At 57.5% G+C, this 20,273-nt stretch overlaps 1 protein-coding gene across 5 annotated transcripts; it reads right to left on the minus strand.

Annotated features, from left to right (window-relative positions):
- Positions 1-1,475: 1,475 nt before the first annotated feature.
- On the minus strand, positions 1,476-13,379 carry AMPD2 (adenosine monophosphate deaminase 2). 5 transcript variants are annotated; one of them, XM_025417328.3, is made up of 18 exons: positions 12,959-13,379; positions 7,846-7,976; positions 7,482-7,612; positions 6,838-6,906; positions 6,629-6,740; positions 6,205-6,391; positions 5,827-5,968; positions 5,608-5,697; positions 5,253-5,382; positions 4,917-5,111; positions 4,693-4,824; positions 4,399-4,562; positions 4,019-4,145; positions 3,755-3,918; positions 3,391-3,511; positions 2,948-3,121; positions 2,613-2,723; positions 1,476-2,484 (listed from the first exon to the last, which is right to left on the minus strand). In XM_025417328.3, the coding sequence occupies exons 1-18, from the start codon at positions 12,966-12,968 to the stop codon at positions 2,275-2,277; spliced, it is 2,400 nt and encodes a 799-aa protein (XP_025273113.1). In that variant the 5' UTR covers positions 12,969-13,379; the 3' UTR covers positions 1,476-2,274. The 5 variants fall into 5 exon arrangements, 4 of the variants coding, with proteins under 4 accessions (XP_025273113.1, XP_025273117.1, XP_025273115.1 ...); XM_025417332.3 differs by lacking the exon at positions 12,959-13,379 and adding an exon at positions 12,005-12,327; XM_025417330.3 differs by lacking the exon at positions 12,959-13,379 and adding an exon at positions 9,237-10,079.
- Between the last annotated feature and the right edge of the window lie 6,894 nt (positions 13,380-20,273).

Below are 20,273 nucleotides of genomic sequence, written 5' to 3' on the forward strand. Positions count from 1 at the left end.
TACTTAAATATATCTCAGACATGCAGATGATCAGCAAATAGTTATTGAACGTGGTAGACTCTTGAGTGGGCTTTTTTTTTTCCTTCTTCCCATTTTTCTCTAGTCTCCAAATTTCTCCAAAGAAAAACTATTTTCTTTTCAGAGAAAACTATTATGGCCTTGTGGTTTTGAAATTATTTGCTCTCAGTAAATGCTTAAAAGAAAAATTTCAGAGAAACTAAAAATCCAGAAGCGTTTTTTAAAAAGATTGAGAGGTTGTGAAGAAACTCTTCAAATTGGGAACACTAGGCCTTAGCACACCCCGAGAACATACAGAGAACGTGGAATGGATGGTTGGGCACACGAGGCCCAGGCGGGGCTGGGGGCCCTGGACCAGAAGCTCATGGCCTCCGACCCACGGCCTGCCACTCAGACCTCCCGGGCCTGTTTCACCAACCAGGAACCAGCCAGGGTGGCACAATCTCCGGGTTAGCGTTCTGCTCTCGGGTTTGGTTTTAGTATCTATCCACGAGTGGAACGAATTAGTACGTGATGCCTTCTGGAGGCCGACGGACCCCTGGTCTTGGCCAGGAGTGAGCCTGGTGGCCAGCGGCCCTCGGGAGAACTGCCCAGAGGTGCCTGGTGAGACGCAGAGGCGCTGTGCCCGGGAGAGGCCCGGGAGAGGCCAGTGCACAGGAGGGGACGAAGCCTGCCTCCTGCTGCCTCACCAGGCCAATTCCTCACGCTCCTGCTGTTCCAGGGCTAACAGCTGGTGAAGCGCCAGCCCACCTACCTCCCCACTCAGCAGCTGCAGCAGCATCCACAGGCTTCTGTCACCAACCCCAGACCGCAGACAGCACAGGGCACATTCCACTCTTCTTCTTTACTCGGGCAACACACCCCAGCAACTTCTAGGCCCAAGGAGGTAGTCGGAGACCGTGCATCAAACACGAAGCGAAGCTAAGCTGCTTAAGCCTGGATTCCAAAGGCACAGGGTTGCTCCAACCCTCGTAAGAGAGCGTGCAGGTGGAACTTGCGGGTGTCCACACCACACCTTCTGCCTCCGTCAGAACCTCTGAGAGGAGGACCCGGAAATGGCATCTTAAGCAAGTTCCCCGGAAAAGCCTGATGTCCCAAGTTTGAGAACCACTGGCCTCAGGTCTGCTTGTGAGGGCAGACTCCCACGGTTACCCGAGGCTGGCAGTGAGGAAGCAGGAGGCGGAAGGAGATGCTAGCCGACACGTGGGTCTGACGGCCGTGTGCCCCAGACCGGGGGCCAAGTGTCCACTTCAGAGGGCCTGGGGAGCAGACGCATCCCCCGCGGGCTTCTCCGCCCTCCCAGCTTCCTGAGTGAGTCTCCTGCGTGCACACTCCTCAGCCAAGCCCCGTCACCCCCAGAGCGGCTCTGCCTCTGTCCACATCGCTCCTGGATCCACCCTCAGCCACCCCCACTGCCAATGGCTCCCTCTCTCCCGACAGAGATCCCACCTGCCTCATTACTTAAATAATCTTTATTTCTCATGCACTAGGAAAGATGGGATCGTATGAAACACTGCATTTCACAGCAAAGGCCTCTGACCAGAACACAACACAGGGGACCAGGTGGACTCAGGTCTGGTCAAAACTCGGGACCAGAGTGGGGATACCGCCCTCAGGGCTGCTGGCAGCTTCAGATGCCCCAGCTGCAGCGGCCCCGGACACAACACAGGGCAGCCGCCCCTCCCACAGAGGCACAGGGAGCTGACACCAGAGGAGCATGTGGACCAAAGAAGGGACAGGGGGGGCTGCTAGGCAGTGACTTGGTCAAGGCGGGGGTCTGGCACCTCCACGGCCCGAGTCGAGGGAGCCAGGGCTCTGCGCCCAGCTGTGCTCACCGCAGAGCCGCCGAAGGAGCTGTAGAGACCCCCCCGGCCCGTCTGCTCCTCAGCCACATACACAAGACAACATCTGCCCAGGCGGGACCCCAAAGGCTAGAGGGGCCAGCCCCCCTCAACCATCCCTAGCCCCTGCAGACACACTGACGCCCACAGGACAGCCAGACTTCGGAGGTTCCTGGGACAGGGCCACCGGTGTGGCAGCCAGCAGACCGGAGGCCATCGAGTAGCCGAACCAAGACCAGGGCAGGGCAGATTCGGGGCACCATTTTCACTGAGGTGGCATGGGAACAGAAACAGGTCGGAGACGTGCAGGACAGAACAGAGTAGAAAGGACACATGCAGACACAACAGGGTGGGAGGGGCCGGAGGCTAAAACGTGGTCAAGGTGCCGAGAGGCAGGGGACACGGTGGGCCGGCCTCACTGAGGCCCCGGGCTGGTGGTGACCCCGGCCTCCTCTGGGATGGTCTCCAGCATCTCACTCTGGACAGCCTGTGTGATGAGCGCCAGCTCCTGGCACAGAGTCTCGTAGCGGTAGCCCACACGGATGTCCGGCACGTTGGTACGGCGGATGTCATTGCCCTCGGGGCCCTCCTTGGTATAGTTGGGTCCCAGCCAGTGGCTCTTCACCTGCAGTGAGCACGGGTATCAGGCAGGGCTGCCGCTAGCTTTGAGGGGCCAGGGCCAGCATCCCTGGGACCCCCCCCGGATGCAGAGGGGAAGGCGGGCACCAGGCTGCAGGCAGGTGGGTGCAGTACCTTGTGGGAGAAGCCGCTCATGAGCACACTGTTGCGTGCCAGCTCACACATGTCGCAGGAGCTGAGCTTCCACACCTGGGTGGCAATGCTATACTCCTCCATCAGTGGTTCCTGCACAGGCCAGGTTCCCTCAGACAGTGCACGCGGACCTGCCACCCAGTCCCCACCTCGCATCCTGGTACCCATGCCTCCCCGCCGCCCCCTCCACCATGGGATTTGCCACAAGACTGCTGCCCTCCACCAGCAGGGGGCAGCACCAGCCCTGTGACCCAGGTGCCAGTGTGGCCTTAGAGTCCCAGAACCATCACGGACCTGGCCACCCTCTGAATTCTGACCTTGGTGAAGTGGAACTGCAGGGGATCATCCGTGGACAGCGAGACCATGAGACCACGGGACAGGTACTCAGGTAGTGGGTTCCGGTGGTAGCTGAGGAAAAGGCTGTTGTTGCTGAGCGGAGACATGGCGATGCCAATCTGGGCCAGGTAATACAGGTACTGCAGGACCGGGGCCTGTGTGGACGACAGTAGGGGAGGGCCTGTCAGGCAGCCTCAAGGCTGGGGAGGACACCTGGTTCTGGAGGGCACAGGATGCCGGGGGTGGGCAGGGAGTCTGGGCTCATGTACAGCCAAAATCAAGCTGAGGCCTCAGGGTGGAGGCTGGCGTGTGGCGGGACCCAAACTGGAGGTTTGGGGAGGAGAAGATAAGTTGCTGAAGAGGCTCAAAGGGTTGAGAGGAAGGTGAGCGATCGGGAGGGGAAGCTGTGGGTGCAGACCCTGACCTTGCGCAGAAGTAGCCCATGAGAAATGTTCTCCGCCAGCATGAAGGCTGACACCAGGTGGTGGATGGGCCCGGCTTCCCCACAGTGCGGCCTCAGTACAAACGTGTGGAAGCCCCTCTGCCTGGGGGCATAAAGACGGCCTTAGCTCCCGTGCCCGGGCTTCTCAGCCCCCCGCCCCCAGTGATTGTGCAGACCTGGGACAAAGGGCCAGGAGTGGACTCTTGGCTGTGAGGGGGTGAGCCGTGGAGCCCTGAGGGCACAGAAAGAACTTGCTGGGTCAGGGAGTGGGGGACAAGAGGTGGGTCAGGGCTCTGGGGCCCCCAGGGCAAGGTGGGTAGAGACATCACACTGATGGAACAGGCACCTGCGCAGGTGGTTCAGCATGGCCATGTTGGCAAAGGTGTAGTATAGGTAGTAGGCGTAGGGTGGGTTGTCCTCCTCCACCCAAGCCTCGGGGAGAGGGCTCTCCAGGTTGAAGACGTGATTCTCGGGCTTAGACTCATCATCCACGCTGTCAAAGCCATCCACCTGGCACAGGTCCCTGGGGTCAGGCCCAGAGCTGTGGCTGCGCCTGAGGCAGGCCACCCCTTCCCCCTGCCCCCCCTGGCCTGGTGCTAGCCCCCCTCACGTGTTCCAAGAAGAGGTGCAGCTCTGGGTGGCTGGCAGGGTGCACGGTGGCCTCAAACAGTGGCAGGAAGATGTTCTCCAGCATCTCCTGGAAGTTGGCCAGCTGGCCCTTGGTGCGGTACACGTCGCTGCAGCAAGATGTGTGCACATAGTATGTACAGGTCAGTTGGCGTGGGAGCTTGGCCCGAAATCACGGAGGGCACTGGACACTGGGTGGGCCAGGCTGGGCAGGTTCCACACGTGGAACCAGGGGGTTCTCGTCTACTCGGAGGGCTCGGCTGGGACCGGGGAGGATCCGCCACCCCAGGTGGGCAGAAGGTGGGGCTCTCCCCTCGAATTCCCCCCCGCCCCACGGGCACCCCTGCTCCAAGGGACACTCACAAGAGGCGGGGCACTTGCACGAGCCAGCGCACATTGGGAGAGTGTACTCGGTGCTTCACGGCCCAGCAGGCCAGCTTGTCCCACTCATCCCTAGAGCGCCCGTAGATGGAGAGCCGCAGCTCCGCATTCTGGTATTTGCTCTCCTCCAAATCTGACATCACCTCCTGAAAGACACACAGGGGGTGATGTCACACCCACCCAGCCACAGCACCAGACTCCCGTGCGGCCAGGGGGAGGGCTGCTCACGGCTCACGCTTCCCCTGCACGCGGGCCTGGGCAGTGACTCCTCCTCACCTTGATAATGTGGGCAAAGTACTTTCCAGAAACCCTGTTGTCAGTCTTGATGAAGATCTCTCGGAGGACAGACTCCCCAATGGGGTTGTATTTGGCATTGAACTTGTCAAAACGATGGAAGGTGTTCCTGTCCTGGGGAAGACGGACAAGCCCAGGTCACCCCTGCCCCCGGTGTACCCAATGACCCAGTCCCTCGGCCCCTCCCCTGTGCCACCAGGACAGACCGCGTGCATGTCCAGCGTGTCCACACTCAGGTCATAAGCAGTGAGATTCATGCTCTCGAACACCTCCCGCAACGTCTGCTCGCGGCCCTGCTCCACATGCACGATCTCCTCCAGGTGTCGCTTCATTGCCCGTTTGATGAAGCGCAGCAGGTGCTTCTGGTTCATGCAGGACGAGGCATGGATGTGTGTGTCCACCTGGGGCAGGACAGGGTGGGCGGTTGCTGGGTTCCCTGGAGACTGGGAGGGCCCAGGGCTCGGGCAGTGGGACGAGAGAGGAACCTTCCACAAGGGAGGCCAGGCAGGGGCGCAGGGCCGGATGCAAGAGAGAGGACCCACCTTCCGGATGTTGTAGAAATCTCGGTGTGGCACCTTCTTCTGGGCGGCCAGCTCCTTCATCTCGTTGAGCAGCACGTGCATCTGGAATTTGGAGCTCAGGTACTGTAGCCGGCGGTAGCAGAAGGACTTTCTGGGCAGGGAGAGAACAAAGGGGGGGGGGGCTCTGGGCCACACAGACACGCCTTGGGAGGGCCTGGGTAGCAAAGCAGAGGGGGGCAGGAGAGGGGTACACTGAGGCAACAGATGGAGGGAAAGTCTAGGACTTGGTGACCATGAAGGTGGTAGGAGGTGTCTGTGGCAGGGCTGGGGCTGGATGGGCCAGGAAGCCAAGTGTCTGGGACAGGCGGGGACTCACATAGGGCCATTGATTATCAGGGCCATCAACACATTGACATCTGCCACGAATTCCTGCAGGTCAGGGTACGGCAGCTCCACCTCTGAGCAACTGGCAGGTAAGCAGAGCTCGGTGAGGAGAGCAAGTCACGTCCCACAGACCCTGCTCAGCCAGTGCAGTCCCCACACAGCTCCCCTCTACACACCCTCCCAAGCCAGGGTACTCCCCACACCCGCTTACTGCTCATCGGCTTCCCTGCGGGTGTAGACATGCACCACGCCCTGCACCATGCGCAGACCCAAGCCCAGGTCCCCAGGCATGGTGCTTGGCTCACAGTACTCGTATGGGTGCTGCTCCAGCGCAGGGGGGTGCACCGGGGCATCTGCAGGATGGGGAGGGTGGAGTCAGGGCCAGGGATCTTCCAGGCCACCTGTTGCCTGGCCCAGAGGCCCCACGGAGGGTGGGAGTTCCTGCCCGTTTCCACCCACCATGTGCCGAGAGAGGTGGGAATAAGCCTGGGTGGGAAGCCGCAGGCACGGTGGAGGCTCCTGGGCACCAAAGCTCGGGGAGTCTGGGACAGCAGGGTACTTGGAGTAGGGCAAGGATGGGGGGTCCCACCAGCGGACACAGGGGTGTCAGGGCCCTGCTCGTAGGTCCGCGTCTCCAGGGGCTTCTCAGCCAGCTGCTGCAGGTACCGGCGGGTCGTGGGGCAGAAGCTCTGCAGCGACAGGGCCATGTACTTCTCCCGGATGAAGAGCGCCCGCACCACACTCTTGGCTGCGTCCAGCAGGTCAGTGAACGGCACCTGGAGACAAGGACACGGGGCTGCTTTCCTTGGTCTCAGCCCCAGACTAGGCTCACTTCTTCCCCCAAAGCCTGACCCTAGAAACCGTGTATCAACCAGTTCCCAGCCAGACCCTGTGCCCCTCCAGTTTTTGGAAAGAGAAATGCCTCCTCATTTAGCTGCACCCCATTCCCAGGCTAGGGGAGCCCACTGGTACACCGAGTCAAGGGGTGGTGGAGACCCAAGGCCCACACTGACCCCACACTTCTCCTCGCCAGAGATGGTGACCCGCTGAAATTCTCGCTCTAGCACCACGTCTCTTTCCCGTAGGCCCCGGTCGCCTTGCCCCTCACCCTTCTCCTTGTAGAGCCTATAGGAGGACAGTCCAAGGGAGGGGGCTGGAGCCAGCAGCAGGACAGGCCCCAACCCATCCCCCACCCCCCTCCGTGCCCCTCCGCCCTCCTCACTGGAGGTCTGAGTCACTGTCTGTCTTCAGGAAATCTTGCTTGGCCCGAAGCAGGATGTCTGGCTCCAGCCTAGAATTGAGAGGGGCAAGACGTCAGTCAGGTGACAAGGGATGGCCCCTATTCTCGGGGTCCTGCACCGTGCTGGCTGCTGAGCACATGTTGGTCCTCGTGGCTGCATGGGGTCACAGAACCCTGCACCCACCCTGCACTGTGGGTGCTCTCTTGCTCTACCTTAGAGATGAGAAAGCACATCCAGAAGGTGAGTGACATGTTTTAGGCCACACTGGTGGGTAGAAGACAGAACTGGAACTCAACAGCCTGACTCCAAAGCCTGCACTTCACACGACTGTTCTATGCTACCCAAAAGAGGGGGCAGGATGGGACAGGGACAGAGACACGGCTCTCAAAGTGCCCAGACAGAGACAGGCACTGGGCACTGTTCTGTGCCTCCTACCTGCCCCGCAGCCATCTGGCTGTGCCCCCTCCGTCCCACAGCTGCCCGGCCGTGCCCCCCCACCCCGCAGCCCTCTGGGTGCGCCCCCTCCGTCCCACAGCTGCCCGGCCGTGCCCCCCCACCCCGCAGCCGTCTGGCTGTGCCCCCTCCGTCCCACGGCTGCCTGTGGACTCGGGGGCTGGGGCCTTACTTGACATCCTGGCTGATCTGCCTCTCCAGGCGCTGCCTCCGCTCCTCCAGCTGCTCAATGGGGCTCTCCTCAGGGAACTCGTACGGGGCGCTGCGGAGCTCGCTCTCAGCCAGGGAGCGGCTGAACAGCTCCTGGGGGGGAGAAGGAAGGGTCAGTGTGCCAGGCACTCGGCCGCCAGGCCCTCCCTCGCAGAGTCTAGGGATGGGGTGAGGGCAGCAGGAGCCAGAGGTACCTGGGAGAGGCTAGGGATGAGGGCACAGCCAAGCGTGAAGTAAGGGGACGGCTGAGATGGAGGGGTGTGGGGAGCAGAGACAGGGCATGGGGACAGCAGTGGAGGGACACAGGGTGAGGTGTCAGGCGATACCTCAGCGATCTCCTTGCATTTGCCATCCATTGACGTGCGTAGGTCGAGTGGGAAGTGCTTGAGGCAGGGGGCAGGGCCTGGCAGGGACCGGGCAGACTGCAGCGGAGGGGCCCCCAGCCCACCCCGAGCCTCTGTGGAGACAGCGATGCCAGGGTCAAAGGGTGGAGGGCAGGGCCTGTGTGCACTGGGAGCCCTGGGCCCCTGCGTGCCCCAGGCCTGTCCCAGACAGAGGCTAGGGCCTAGAGAGTGGGCAGTCCCTCCTCGGAGGCTGAGGAGTGGGCCTGCACGTGGCTCCCAAAGGACCTCACCCTCACTGTCTGGCAAGGGGCCCCTCACCCCCTGCAGGCTCAGGAGTGGGGGTCCTGAGTCAGCCTCGAGGGCCAGTGGATTTGCTCACTCCAGAAGTAAGAATCTGAATCCTGGACTAGGGGCGCTGCCTCAGTGAGCAGGAGACCTCCTACAGGCAGACCCACGTGTACATGTTCGGGTGTGCGCACACACCGCACACACACCTTAGTGCTCACTAAGGACCTGGTGGCTGTGCCAGCAATGCCTAGGCCGCAGCTTCCAGGGCAGGCAGGCTGGCCGGCCAGGATTAGACCTGCTTCTGGCCCCAGCAAGCCTCCTCTCAGAAACCCAAGGCCTGTGCCCGACATCCCAGACCTGCAGAGACCTACACTGGCTGCCACTCGGCTCTGAGCTGAGTGCCAGCCCCCTGGGGCAGAGGAGGAGAGGAAGTGCAGGACCTGCCTGGCAGCAGGACGGCGACCTCCTCCCCAGGGGCGTGCCTCTCCCCCAGGACCCCAGGGCTGCCAACACCGGCCTGGCCCCAGCCTGCCCCTCCCACTGCTGGCTGCCCCTCCGAAGGGAGCTGCCACAAACAGTCTGCGCCACTCAGAGGCCCCAGGATCTGGGCCGGAGGCCCCAGGGAGGGCCTGGGGAAGGCAGGCAGTTTCGAAGCCAGGGTGTCCCCACAAGGAGGGCGGCACTCCTCAGCGGCACGACCAGGAGGCTGGCAGTAAAGGCCGTGCGGGTGAGGGTGCTAGTCTCGGCCGGTCCTGAGCTCCCAGCCACCGCAGACCCTCCCTGGGCTCCAGCCCCACCCTCCGGGCTAGGAAGCTCTCCACACCCAACTGGGCTCTCCCAGACTGCTCTGAAGGTACTCCCTTCCAGCACCCTCCTTTCCCCTCTCCGCCGGGTCTCGGGGCCAGGACTGGAGGCTCTGCCCAGGTGGCGTGCACCTTAAAGTCTGTGGGCTCACTTCACGACCCCCCCACCCCCGAGTTGGGTTACAAAGCTGGACAAAGGGAGGAGGAGGGGCCTGCCCTGGATCTAGGATCCAGGACCCAGCTCCCCCCACCCACTCTCCCTAGTGCCTGTCTGGATCCTACCTGCAGAGTTCGGGCGGCCCCAGCCAGCAGCCCAGGGCCCCCTGCCCTCCGGTTTGCTGAGTGAAGCTGTAGCCAGTCCCCCAGGACAGCTCAGGGGCCGGCACGGGCTGTACCAAGTGCAGCTGCATGCAGGGGAGACCCTAGGATGGCAGTGAGCAGGGGGCTAGGGAAGCCCAGGGGAGCCAGAAATCAAGGCAAGGAGTATCAGAGTTGGGAAATGAAAGGAATCTCAGAAGGGAACAGGGCCTTAACCTCTCCAGTACCAGAGTGGAGCCCCCAAGGGGGTGGAGCAGGGTAGGCCAATAAGGCCAGGGCAGTCTGGGGGGGGGGTCAGGCCTCCTCCAAAAGCACTACCCTGGGGACTGGTGAGCGGGTAGGGCCAGGGTGGCCAAAGGATGGCGGGGAAGGAGGGGGGTGAGCAGCCCTCCTGTGTGTGCACAACACTCCCAGGCCAGCTTCCCCTGCCCGGGGGCCTTGTTTTGCTCACCACTGTCCCCTGGGGCTCGGACTACGGGGTCCCCTGGGACAAAGCATCTTCCAGGGTGAGAAGTTGGCTGGCAGTGAGGAAAGTGAGTCGGTCCAGATAGAGACCAGTTGCTGAGCTCCTCTGCTGCCCATGGGGGCTGACTCACGGCTCCCCAGGCCTCCAACCTCCTTTCTAAGCCTATCGCCAGGAACAAACTGTCCAGGAGGAGAAGTGTGGGAGATAAGGGACTAGAATTTGGAGGACTTGAGTCTGAGTCGGACTCTATACCCACCTACTAACGGGTCCCTGCCTCCCGGAGGCTTCAAGTCCTGTCTAGAGTAGGGTGATAAGCAGGTCCTGCCCTGCCTAGCCACAAACTGCCGTAAGGCTAATGGAGATACGGTCTCCAAGTGGTCCGTGAAACACCATATTCTGGGATTGTGAACTCCTGAGACCCTCCAAACACCACCTATAGTGCCACCTACCAGGGAGGATGGGAGGTTCTGCACCCCGTGCCGGCCAGCACAAGCCAGCAGTGAAGGGCAGGAAAGAGAACTTGACACAGGCAGAGATGGGGGGAGGAAGGTGACACTATCTCATACTCAGAAGAGGGCAGAGCAGGAAGAGAAAAGAAAGATGGGCACCTACTCCACACCCAGGGTATAAGCCAGAGCCCAAGGTCCTCACCTGCCCAAGAACCTTGACCCTACACAACTCCTGGCTGCTTCTAGACCCCGGCGGGGCGGGGGGGGGGGGGGGGGCATGGCCCACAGACTTCCATGGCTGGTCTCAGTCAGGTCAGCAGGAGTTGAATTGAGGGTCCTATTTTCAACCTCCTCTCTTAGCAGAGTGACCCAAGATCACAGAAACGCTGGGGTGACCTGGACAGGTTCCAGCAGCTGGAGCCATTCCTCCAGGCCCCTGCAAAGGGCTGCCGGGTTTCACTAGAGGTGATAGTAGTAGTAGTAGATAGGCAGTAGTCTCCACACTCCCTGAGGCCAGGCCTAGAACACCCAGCTTCCTGCCTGCTGCTCCCTTCCCCAGAATCTATGCCACTGCAACACACGCACGCACACACACGCACACACACACACACACAGGAGCCAGGGGAGACTGCTCCCTCCAACCAAGGTCTTGCCACCCCATCTACCCTCTCCCCAGGAGCCCCCCTCACCCACTGCCAGGACCACCTCAGGAGAGAGGCAGGGACGTGCCCAAGGCTTTGACCCATAAGTCTCAGATGCTCTCACTGGGTGACCACCCAAAGATGTACAGACCTAGCCCCAGGGGACACACTCTGGAGGGCTCAGACCTGGCACAGAAAACAGACCCTCAGGACAGTACTGACCTCTGGTCAGTATTTTCAACAGCAGAAGAAAATACAGGAGGAGGAGGATCTGGCTATAGGTATAGACAGCTGCTGAGGAGAGGGGGAGAAGACACTGGCTTGACCTGGTCACCAGAATGGAGGCGGTCCTTCCTTAGCCACGAGGCCTGGGGACAGCAGACAGCAGGTAGCTGGCCCTCAGCAAGCACACACTCCAGCACCCACCAGGCCCTCAGGCGGATGGACACAGCCCCACCATGCTGCCTGCTCCAAATGATGCAGACATGCCTCCCAGAGTGGGAGCCAAACCGAAGGGTGCAGGAGCACACACAGGCAGGCAGCCCACGGCCCGGCCTGAGCCCCTAAAGCAGGCCTGGCCCAAGGACACCCCGTACTGAGGAAGCCCACAAGCAAAACCATGAATAGCCAAACAGCAGATGATGGATACAGTTGAGCCCCCAGCCCCTGGATGCCTGGCAGCGGTGAGTGTGCCCTAACAGCAGACGCCCACCCCACCCCAGGAAGGGTTTTGGAGATCTGGGGTCTTAGGAAGAACGAAGCACAGGAGGACGCCTGAGCCTGCTGGGCAAAGACACAGCCGCCAGCAGTGTGACCAGCCCACGAGCCAGTCAGTCCCACACATCTCCCTCTCCATTCACACACGCTCCACATGCAAACAGTCTTAGCACATCCACACGCTGACACGTGTGCAAACACACCTCTTGCGGCACCCACACCTGCGCTCATTCCTCTCAGAGGCCAGCAGCCGCGTCGCTGAACCTGTCACCTCCCACTGTACCTCCGTGTCCAGAGCACCTCCCTAGCCAGCTGTCCCGGGCAGAGGACTAGGAGGGGCGCCGCCCCAGGCAGGGTGCCCCAGGCAGGGTGCAGGACAGGGGCGGCCCCTCCGTCAGGACCAGCGGCCCGGGGCCAGCCGCGGGGGGAGACCGGTGCCTGGGGCTGGGCAGCACTCACCTGGCACTGCAGAGGCGGCCTGCACGCTGGCCAGCTTCTTAAAGGGATATTTGGCCTTGGGGCTGCCGGGGCCGGGTGGGTTGGATGCCATGGCTCGCGCCGCGGGGACGGCGGGGGCACTCGGAGGCGCACGAGCGGGGCCCGGCCCTGCCACATCCAACCCCTTCCTCCGCCCCGCCCCCAGCGGGCCGACCGGTGCAGGAAGCAGAAGCCCCGCAGGCGGAAGAGGCCCTGGCCACGATTCCTGAGGTTGTCTAGGCAACCTCGGGAGGGGGCCTCCGTCGCCTCCCTGCGCCCTCCCTCGGCTCCGCAGAGCCCGGCGCGCCGCGACTGCCGGCAGGCGGGCGGGGGAGGCGGGGTGGAGAGGGGCAAACCGGGAGGGGCGGGCCGGCGCCCAGCACCGCCCCGAGCCCTCCGGGGCCCTTGCCCCTCGCCAGGCCCTGGCGCCCCGGGGTCCGAGTCCAGCTAGCTGGTCCGGCCGGCCTGGGAGAAGGAAGACCATAAACGGGAGGCCAGCGCGCGCCCCAAGCTCGGAGCGCACCGCTCGGAGCGGCGGGCCCGGGAAGCCAGGCCCTCGGGGGCGCCGGGCCCCTCGCTCCGCCAGCCTCCGGGCCCCAGGGCTGGTCCAGCTCCGCGGGAGGGGGAGAAGGGAGAGCCCCGGCCCCGTAGGGAGGAGCCTGTCTTGGGAAATTCCACTGGCCGGCAGAAGCTCGCCTCCAGGAGGGCAGGGAGGCCAGGGGCAGGGGCTCCTGGGGCGCTTGGAAACGGACCCCGGCGACGGCGACTCGCCCGTGTCTCGGCGCTCGGGCTCGGCTCTCCCAGGCCCGCCCGGGAGAGGGCGGCCGCCTTCCCCAGGCCCGCAGGCCGTGCGGAGACCCCCACCCCCGCGGCACCCAGGCCCGGCACTTCTCGGAGCCTGAGCCCCTCCCCCGACGCACGCGCGCGGACACTCACCTGAGGCCATGCTGCCCGGGGCCCGCGGGGTCGGGGGGCTGCCCCGGGGGGGCCGCGGTCGCCGGGGAGCGGGGCGGGCCCGGGACCCAGACCCCGGCCAGGTCGCTCCGAGGACCTCTGCCCTGGCGCCGAGATGGATGGACTAAGAGGGTCTCCCCAGATTGCCCGGAGGCGGGACGCAGACCCGGGCCCACCCGGCCTCGAAGACCCCCGACCCCCGCTCTGTTCTCAGAGGCGAGCAGCCCACGTGCTCCGCAGAGAGCAGGACCCGGAACTCGTCTGGGCTTCGCCGCACGCTGCGGGTGTTCAGGGTCGGACGGCCGTCGCCGGGCCCTGGGGGAGGCACGCAACAGGTGCGACCCCACCGCGGGCTCTCGGCGCCCCGAGCCTCCCGCCGCCCCGGGCCTCGCCGCTCGGCAGCCCCGCCCCCACCGGGCAGGCCCCGCCCCGAAGGCCCCGCCCCCGCCGGGCAGGCCCCGCCCCCGCCGCGTTCCGCTTCCCCGCGCCACGTGGGCGTCCGCCCCTCCGCAGTTGGCCCCGCGGGTCTGGGCGAGTCCTGGGCGTCAGCTTCCTCCTCGGCGACCTGGGTGGGGCCATCGCGCTCCAGGGAGTCACTGTGAACGTGAAGTGTCAAGCACCTTTGCTCCGTGCCTGGCACAAAGTCGGTGGGCAATGAAAGAACTAGAATTGTCGCAAGATTCATTCACTTTTAGAAATCCTACCCTGGCATTCTCACTCTAGTTCCTGTTTTCTTCCGGCGGGAGCTGATAAGCAGGGTGTGCCCTGAACTCTGGCTCCCCTTCCCGCATTTACTTCTGTATTTATTGGTTAAAAGCTTAGACTCTATACCCAGAATGCCTGGGTTCAATTCCGTACTCCGCCTACTTTGTGATTGACTTGGGAAAGTTAACTGGACTCTGTGCTCTATCTCTTTTGGAAAATGACTGTAAGAGACCCTGCTTTGTATGGTGTTCGTTAAGACAAATGAGTTCATGTAAGTCTAGTGCTTACTGGGTATCTACCCCAAGGATACAAATATAGTGATCCGAAGGGGCACCTGCACCCCAATGTTTATAGCAGCAATGTTCTCAATAGCTAACTATGGAAAGAGCCCAGATCTCCATCAACAGATGAATGGATAAAGAACATGTGATACATATATATACACAATGGAATATTACTCAGCAAAAAAAAAAAGAAAAGAAAAGAAAAAAGAAATCTTGCCCATTCCCAATGAAGTGGCTGGAACTAGAGGATATCATGCTAAGCAAAATAAGTCAATCAGAGAAAGATAATTATCATATGATCGCACTCATGTGGAATTTAATAAATAAAGCAGGATCACGGGGAAGAGAGGAAAAAATAAAAGAAGATGAAATCAGAGAGGGAGACAAACGATAAGAGATAAGAGACTCTTAATCAACGGAAACAAACTGAGGGCTGCTGGAGGGGTGGGGGTGTGGGGTGATTGGGGTAACTGTGTGATGGGCTTTAAGGAGGCCTGACTATAATGAGCACTAGGTGTTATATAAGACTGATGATTATATACCTCTGAAACCAGTAACACATTATATGTTAATCAAATTTAAATAAAAATTTAAATGTAAGTGCTTAGAACAGTGCCCGGCCTGTAGTTACTACTCAGTTAATAATATCTGTGTCTTATTCTTGCTATGACCTTGGCCTTGGTTCCCTGCTGACAGCCTCCCGTGGTGATGATCCTCCTAGCACTTATAAAGAAGTGGAGCTGGGCTGTTTGGGGAGACTGTAGACACCCCACCCAGGCAGCACCCCCATTTCCAGGTGACAGTGAATCCTACCTAAAGGGAACTTGCAGGGGAGCCCTAAGACTTCCCTGAACATAATTAAGTGTATTAACAGCAATTAATCTTTTTTCTATTCCTCCACCTTGTGGGAGCCTTTTGTCCCCCACACCCAGTTGTACTAATGCTGTTTGTCCAGTTCCTCCCAGTTCTCACCACCCCCACAGCCAGATTCCTCCCCAAACTCTGCCTCCCCCACCTTTCCCCAAGCTGGATTCTGGACCCTGAACCCAATGATCCATGCGTATCTGGTGTCACCTCTATTGATCTCTGTTCCTCAGCTCTGGGCAAACTCAAAAAACCATGGCCTCCATACACATGGGGGTGGAGGAGTTCACCTCACAAAGAAGCAATAAAACCAGTCAGAGACCATGTTTACCCATCAAATTAGCAAAGATTAAAGGGAAAAAAATCCTAATGCAGGCAAGAGTGCGGTGAGATGGGACACATACACTACTGTTGGACACCAACAGCGACATAATCTTTCTGAAAGCCATTTGCTTCATAACTAATCAAGAGTCTTTAAAAAGTTCTTATTATTTGATCCTGTAATTCCACTTTCAGGAAACTGTTCTGCTAAAAAGAGCTGCCAGAAAAATATGCACAAATTTGTTCATTACTGCAATGTTTATCACATAGAAAGACTGGAAACATAAAGGTCCAACAATAGGAGGATGTTTAAATTTTGTCATATGCATGCAATGAAATACAACCATTAAAAATTGTTCTTGGAGAATTTCATGAGGTGGAAATGTTTACAATGTAAAGTTGGGTTTAAAAAAATGAATGTAAAAATCTGTACATACAGTATGGGCCTAAATATGTGACATATATGCATAGAAAACAAACACACCAAAAAGTTTACAAATGATTATCTGTGGGTGGTAGAATTGAGAATTATTATTATTTTATTTTTTAAAAAGATTTTATTTATTTATTTATTCATTCATGAGAGACACACAGAAAGAGAGACAGAGACATAGGCAGAGGGAGAAGCAGGCTCCATGCAGGAAGCCCGATGTGGGACTCGAACCTGGGTCTCCAGGATCACACCCTAGGCTGAAGGCAGAAGCTTAACCGCTGAGCCACCCAGGCGTCCCTTATTATTTTTTTTTAAAGATTTTAATTTATTTATTCATACAGACCGAGGGAGAGAGGCAGAGACACAGGCAGAGGGAGAAGCAGGCATCATATGGAAAGCCCCACGTGGGACTCGATCCAGAGCCTCCAGGATCACGCCCTGGGCTGCAGGCGGCGCTAAACCGCTGCGCCACGGGGGCTGCCTGAGAATTATTTTTTCTAAAGATTTTATTTATTTATTGGAGAGAGAGAGAGAGAGAGCACGCACACACACTCGAGAGACCACAAACAATGGAGAGGGAGAAGCAGGCTGCTCATTGTGCAGGAAGCCTGATGTGGGGCTCAATCCCAGGACCCTGGGATCATGACCTGAGTTGAAGGCAGTCACTTAACCCACTGAGCCACCCAGGTGGCCCAGAATTGGGAATTATATTTATTTCCTTCTTTATACTTATCTGCATTTTAAAAATTGCCTACAATCATATCCATTACTTTTATAATCAAGAGAATAGAAAAAAAAAAAAAACATCTGTAATAGGCTCCACCCCCCACCCCCAACAGACTCTCCTAGGTCTTAACCCCAAATTAAATGTCTTGGGATCTTTAGGAGTTTTGAAGCCATTGGGCTCTCAACAATGAATAACAGAAAATTAAAAATCAGGCAGTAGGTAACCATGTAGAATGTCATCTGCGTCCCGACAAAATGCAAATTTTGACATAGTTTTAAGGGGTGGTATTTAAGCACTGAGCCAAGTCTCATTAGGATTCCCCCATTCAGACCTACATACCTAACCAGCCCATAGGTGGCAATCCCTGCCCTCCACCTTACCCAGGCAAACCGGTTCACAAGTCCCTTCAAGCTCCTCCCTAGTCCCATCTGCAACACACCCTCCACCCAGTAACCCTCCCCTATTTCAGGCCACTTGGTACACCCTCCCTGCTAGGAAGTGTGTCCTGATTACAACAGCTACGCATCGATCTCCCCACCTACACAACACCAGCAAAAAAATCTCAGTGGGGTTCACTGTCGAGTAGAACAGTTTGGGAAATGAAAGAGTGAGTCATCCCCCTTGGCCTCCAGCGTCTTTCATGTTGGGTTCTAAATGTTTTCTTTGAGCCTCTGGGATCTTCCCTAGCTCTAAACTCAGCTTCCTCTCCTCCTACCATATTCACCAGATGGTTCCTTAAATGGCCCTCCCTGAACCCCAGGGCCCCAGTCAAGTGTGCTCCTTAATTCTCTGAAGAACGCTTGCTTCTATTAGCCTCTGGCCTGCAGCCCACGCTGAGGTCAGCCTCCCCCCCTGGGCCAGACTACTCTGCCCACACCGGACTGGGGAGGGAAGGCCGGCAGCCTCACCCAGATCCTCGGCCACAAGTTTCCCAAAGCATCCCCTATGCCTAGATCCTTCTGGAACCACACTGCCCAGCTCCCGTGCCTCAGCTCTTCCAAGCAGCCGCCCCGTCACCCCCGACCTATCTGCCAACTGTCTAGTCACACGCAGCTGTATCCACCTGTACTTATGTCTTCAAATGGTTTTAGCCACGCCGCCACCGAGGCCCTGGCTGGCTAGCCTCAATGCATTTGCTGTCCTCTCCCCGGGGCTCGGCTCGCATCCCGCATCCCGTTTCTCAGTCTTCCCTGAGCAGTTTGCGCCTCGGGCCTCCAAGCCTTCTCTCGGGCTTTCCTCTCCCCAAAATGCCTTACCCCCGTTTCTATTGTTGTTCTGCTTCTCTGTTGAAAGTCTGTTCATTTTAGTCGCTCCCTCCTTTCTTGTACAGAATTTTTCAGTCTGACAGTTAAATGTGTGTGTAATTGTCTTTTCTACCAGGGGTGGAGGTTAGGTTCTAAACAGCTCAGAATTCTCCAGCACAGTGTTCCTTTAATTAAACATTCTCTGTGAATTTGCCCCTCCTCTTCCTTTGCACTGGAAGGTCCTGAAGGCAGTTCCTCATTCATTTCACCCCCACTGCAGCCTGGGATGAGGCATGAGGCGTTACCCACAGTCTCCAGCACTGAGGGGAGAACAGATCCTGAGATCTCCCCTCAGCTAGGCAGGCAGGACCAAATTTGTTGGGAAATGGTGAGTCTTCTGTCAAGCTGATTTGGCTATCAGGATTCCTGAGCTCTGGCTGATTCTGATACTAACCTGTTTCTTAGTGGGAGGATCATCTTTCTGAGCTGCTAAATGGGAACAGGACCTACATGTCTTCCCTATTCCACCAGGAACTCAAATGCAGTAACAAGGTACAACAGCTCAGGAAAAGCACAGGAGTTGAAGATGGAAGGCAAGAGGTCACTGGTGTCAAGATGGGTCAGCACACTTAGGGGCCAGGCGAGGGTCAGGAGCTCCCTTACTCAGCTTTAGTAGTGGGAGGGGGAGCCCAGCAAACTAGGAAACAAGTAGAAGCAGCCCTGAAGCTTGCAGAGGTGGTGGCTGAAAAAGGAACAGCTTGGGATCCCTGGGTGGCTTAGCGGTTTAGCGCCTGCCTTCGGCCCAGGGCATGATCCTGGAGTCCTGGGATCGAGTTCCGCATCGAGTCCCGCATCGGGCTCCCTGCATGGAGCCTGCTTCTCCCTCTGCCTGTGTCTCTGCCCCCCACCTCTCATTCTGTATCTCTCATGAATAAACAAATAAAATCTTAAAAAAAAAAAAAAAAAAAGGAACAGCTTGAACATTTTCCCCGTGTGTGGAACAAGTTAGTGGTTCCTTTAACAACGCAAGGGCTACTGTTAGCAAGGTCATGCATTTGACTTTTTTTGTCCAAGTATTCTTTACTGGCTGCTTATGTCCAGGTGAGAGAAAGAGCACCTGACTTGTCTGCTTATTATACTACATGACCTCGAACAAATTTCTGAACCCTCAAGTCTCAAGTTATCTGGTCTGTAAACTGGGGACAGAGTAGTTACCTTGAAGTTAGTGTGAGAATGAACTGAGAGGAGCCACATAACTTGTCTAGCAGTTCCTGGCAGTCCCCTGCTCTGAACAGAGGCAGCTTCGGCATAGCTCTGGCCTGCGTGTAGGCTACCAATATTGTGGGTAGGCTAGGGCAGGGCTGGGGAGGTATGATTACTCAAACTTTATAACGAAGATTCCAAGACAGTCACAATTTCAAAGACACTCTCCTGTTTTCTCTTAAGTCGAGAAGCACTTGCCAAGTTCTGATTGGGAAAAACATGATCACTATGGAAGGCACCTTGGTGGCTACCTATTTCTCCATCAGCCCTGAGAGGCTGGGCTCCAAGCCCAGAGGTTCTCAGCCAGATACTCAGATATGCAACTGAAAGGTGGTGGAAGGAAGAAGATGCTCAGCAGTGGCTCAGGCCACCTAGAAGGTAGGAGATCCAGGTGCTACTGCCCCCTTTCTCCATCCGAGTGTATATGGGCCACTGCAGCACATTTCTACTCGAAAAGGAAAGGAGCACATTAAACCCTTCGAACTCAAGTTAAATCCTCAAGTCTTTGGATACACATTAGAATCACCTGGGGAAATTTGGCTATCTTCATGTCCAGACTATATTCCAGACCAATTAGATCAGTAGGCTTTTTAAAGCTCCCTAGGTAAATTCCAAGTTACACCAAAAGTTGAGAACCACTATTCAAGATCTTTTCTTTTTTCAAACTTGCCACATGATGATAATCACCTATATTGGCTTAAAATAGCTTCTCAGTCTCTGAAATTAGCACCATTACCAGAACATAGTATTTCTAAAACACACCTCATTTTTTTTAAAGATTTTTATTTATTTATTCATGAGAGACAGAGAGAGAGAGAGAGAGAGAGAGGCAGAGGGAGAAGCAGGCTCCCTACAGGGAGCCCAACATGGGACTTGATCCTGGGTCTCCAGGATCACGCCCTGGGCTGCAGGCGGCACTAAACCGCTGAGCCACCCGGGCTGCCCTAAAACACACCTCTTTAAAAATATACAGGGTATCTTAGTATCTTTGAAATCTGAGTGATCTTCCAATCAGTGATATTGAAGATTTTATGACACACAGAAATCAGCATCTCAGGTGATCCTCACAATTAGGCAGGTTTGAGTAAAAAACAGTTCCCTCTACTTTCTAGAGAAGCACTTTGCAAATGTTAACATCCTTAGAGTCACCTGCAATCCTGTTACAACACAGGTTCTGAATCAGAAGGTCTAGGTTAAGGCTTAAGATCTTGCATTTCTAAGAAGTTCCTAGTTGATCTGTGCTGGGCCAAGACCATTTTGTGTCACATTTTGGGTAGCAAAGTTCTGAAATGTCTTCTTCTGAGGAGGCTCCACCAGCAACTCATTTAATTAAACTGAAATAACTGGTATAGAGAAATACGACCAATGGAGAGAGTCTTCGATAGGTCTGAGAGGCAACTGCTGGACTGCACTCTAGCATTTCTCCCCAGGAAGGGACAGCTGGGATGAGGACCAG

Source organism: Canis lupus, chromosome 6 (assembly GCF_003254725.2).
Source record: "Canis lupus dingo isolate Sandy chromosome 6, ASM325472v2, whole genome shotgun sequence".
In the NCBI taxonomy this organism is placed as follows: Eukaryota; Metazoa; Chordata; class Mammalia; order Carnivora; family Canidae; genus Canis; species Canis lupus.

Bases quoted from the DNA above. Each gene is read 5' to 3' on its own strand.
- AMPD2 (XM_025417332.3), bottom strand. From the start codon at position 12,095: ATGGCATCCAACCCACCCGGCCCCGGCAGCCCCAAGGCCAAATATCCC. The intron at 3,919-4,018 runs GTGAGGGGGGCT...GACCTGTGCCAG, and splicing joins TGCACCTCTTCTTGGAACAC to GTGGATGGCTTTGACAGCGT. The intron at 3,122-3,390 runs GTCAGGGTCTGC...TCGTCCACACAG, and splicing joins ATGGGCTACTTCTGCGCAAG to GCCCCGGTCCTGCAGTACCT.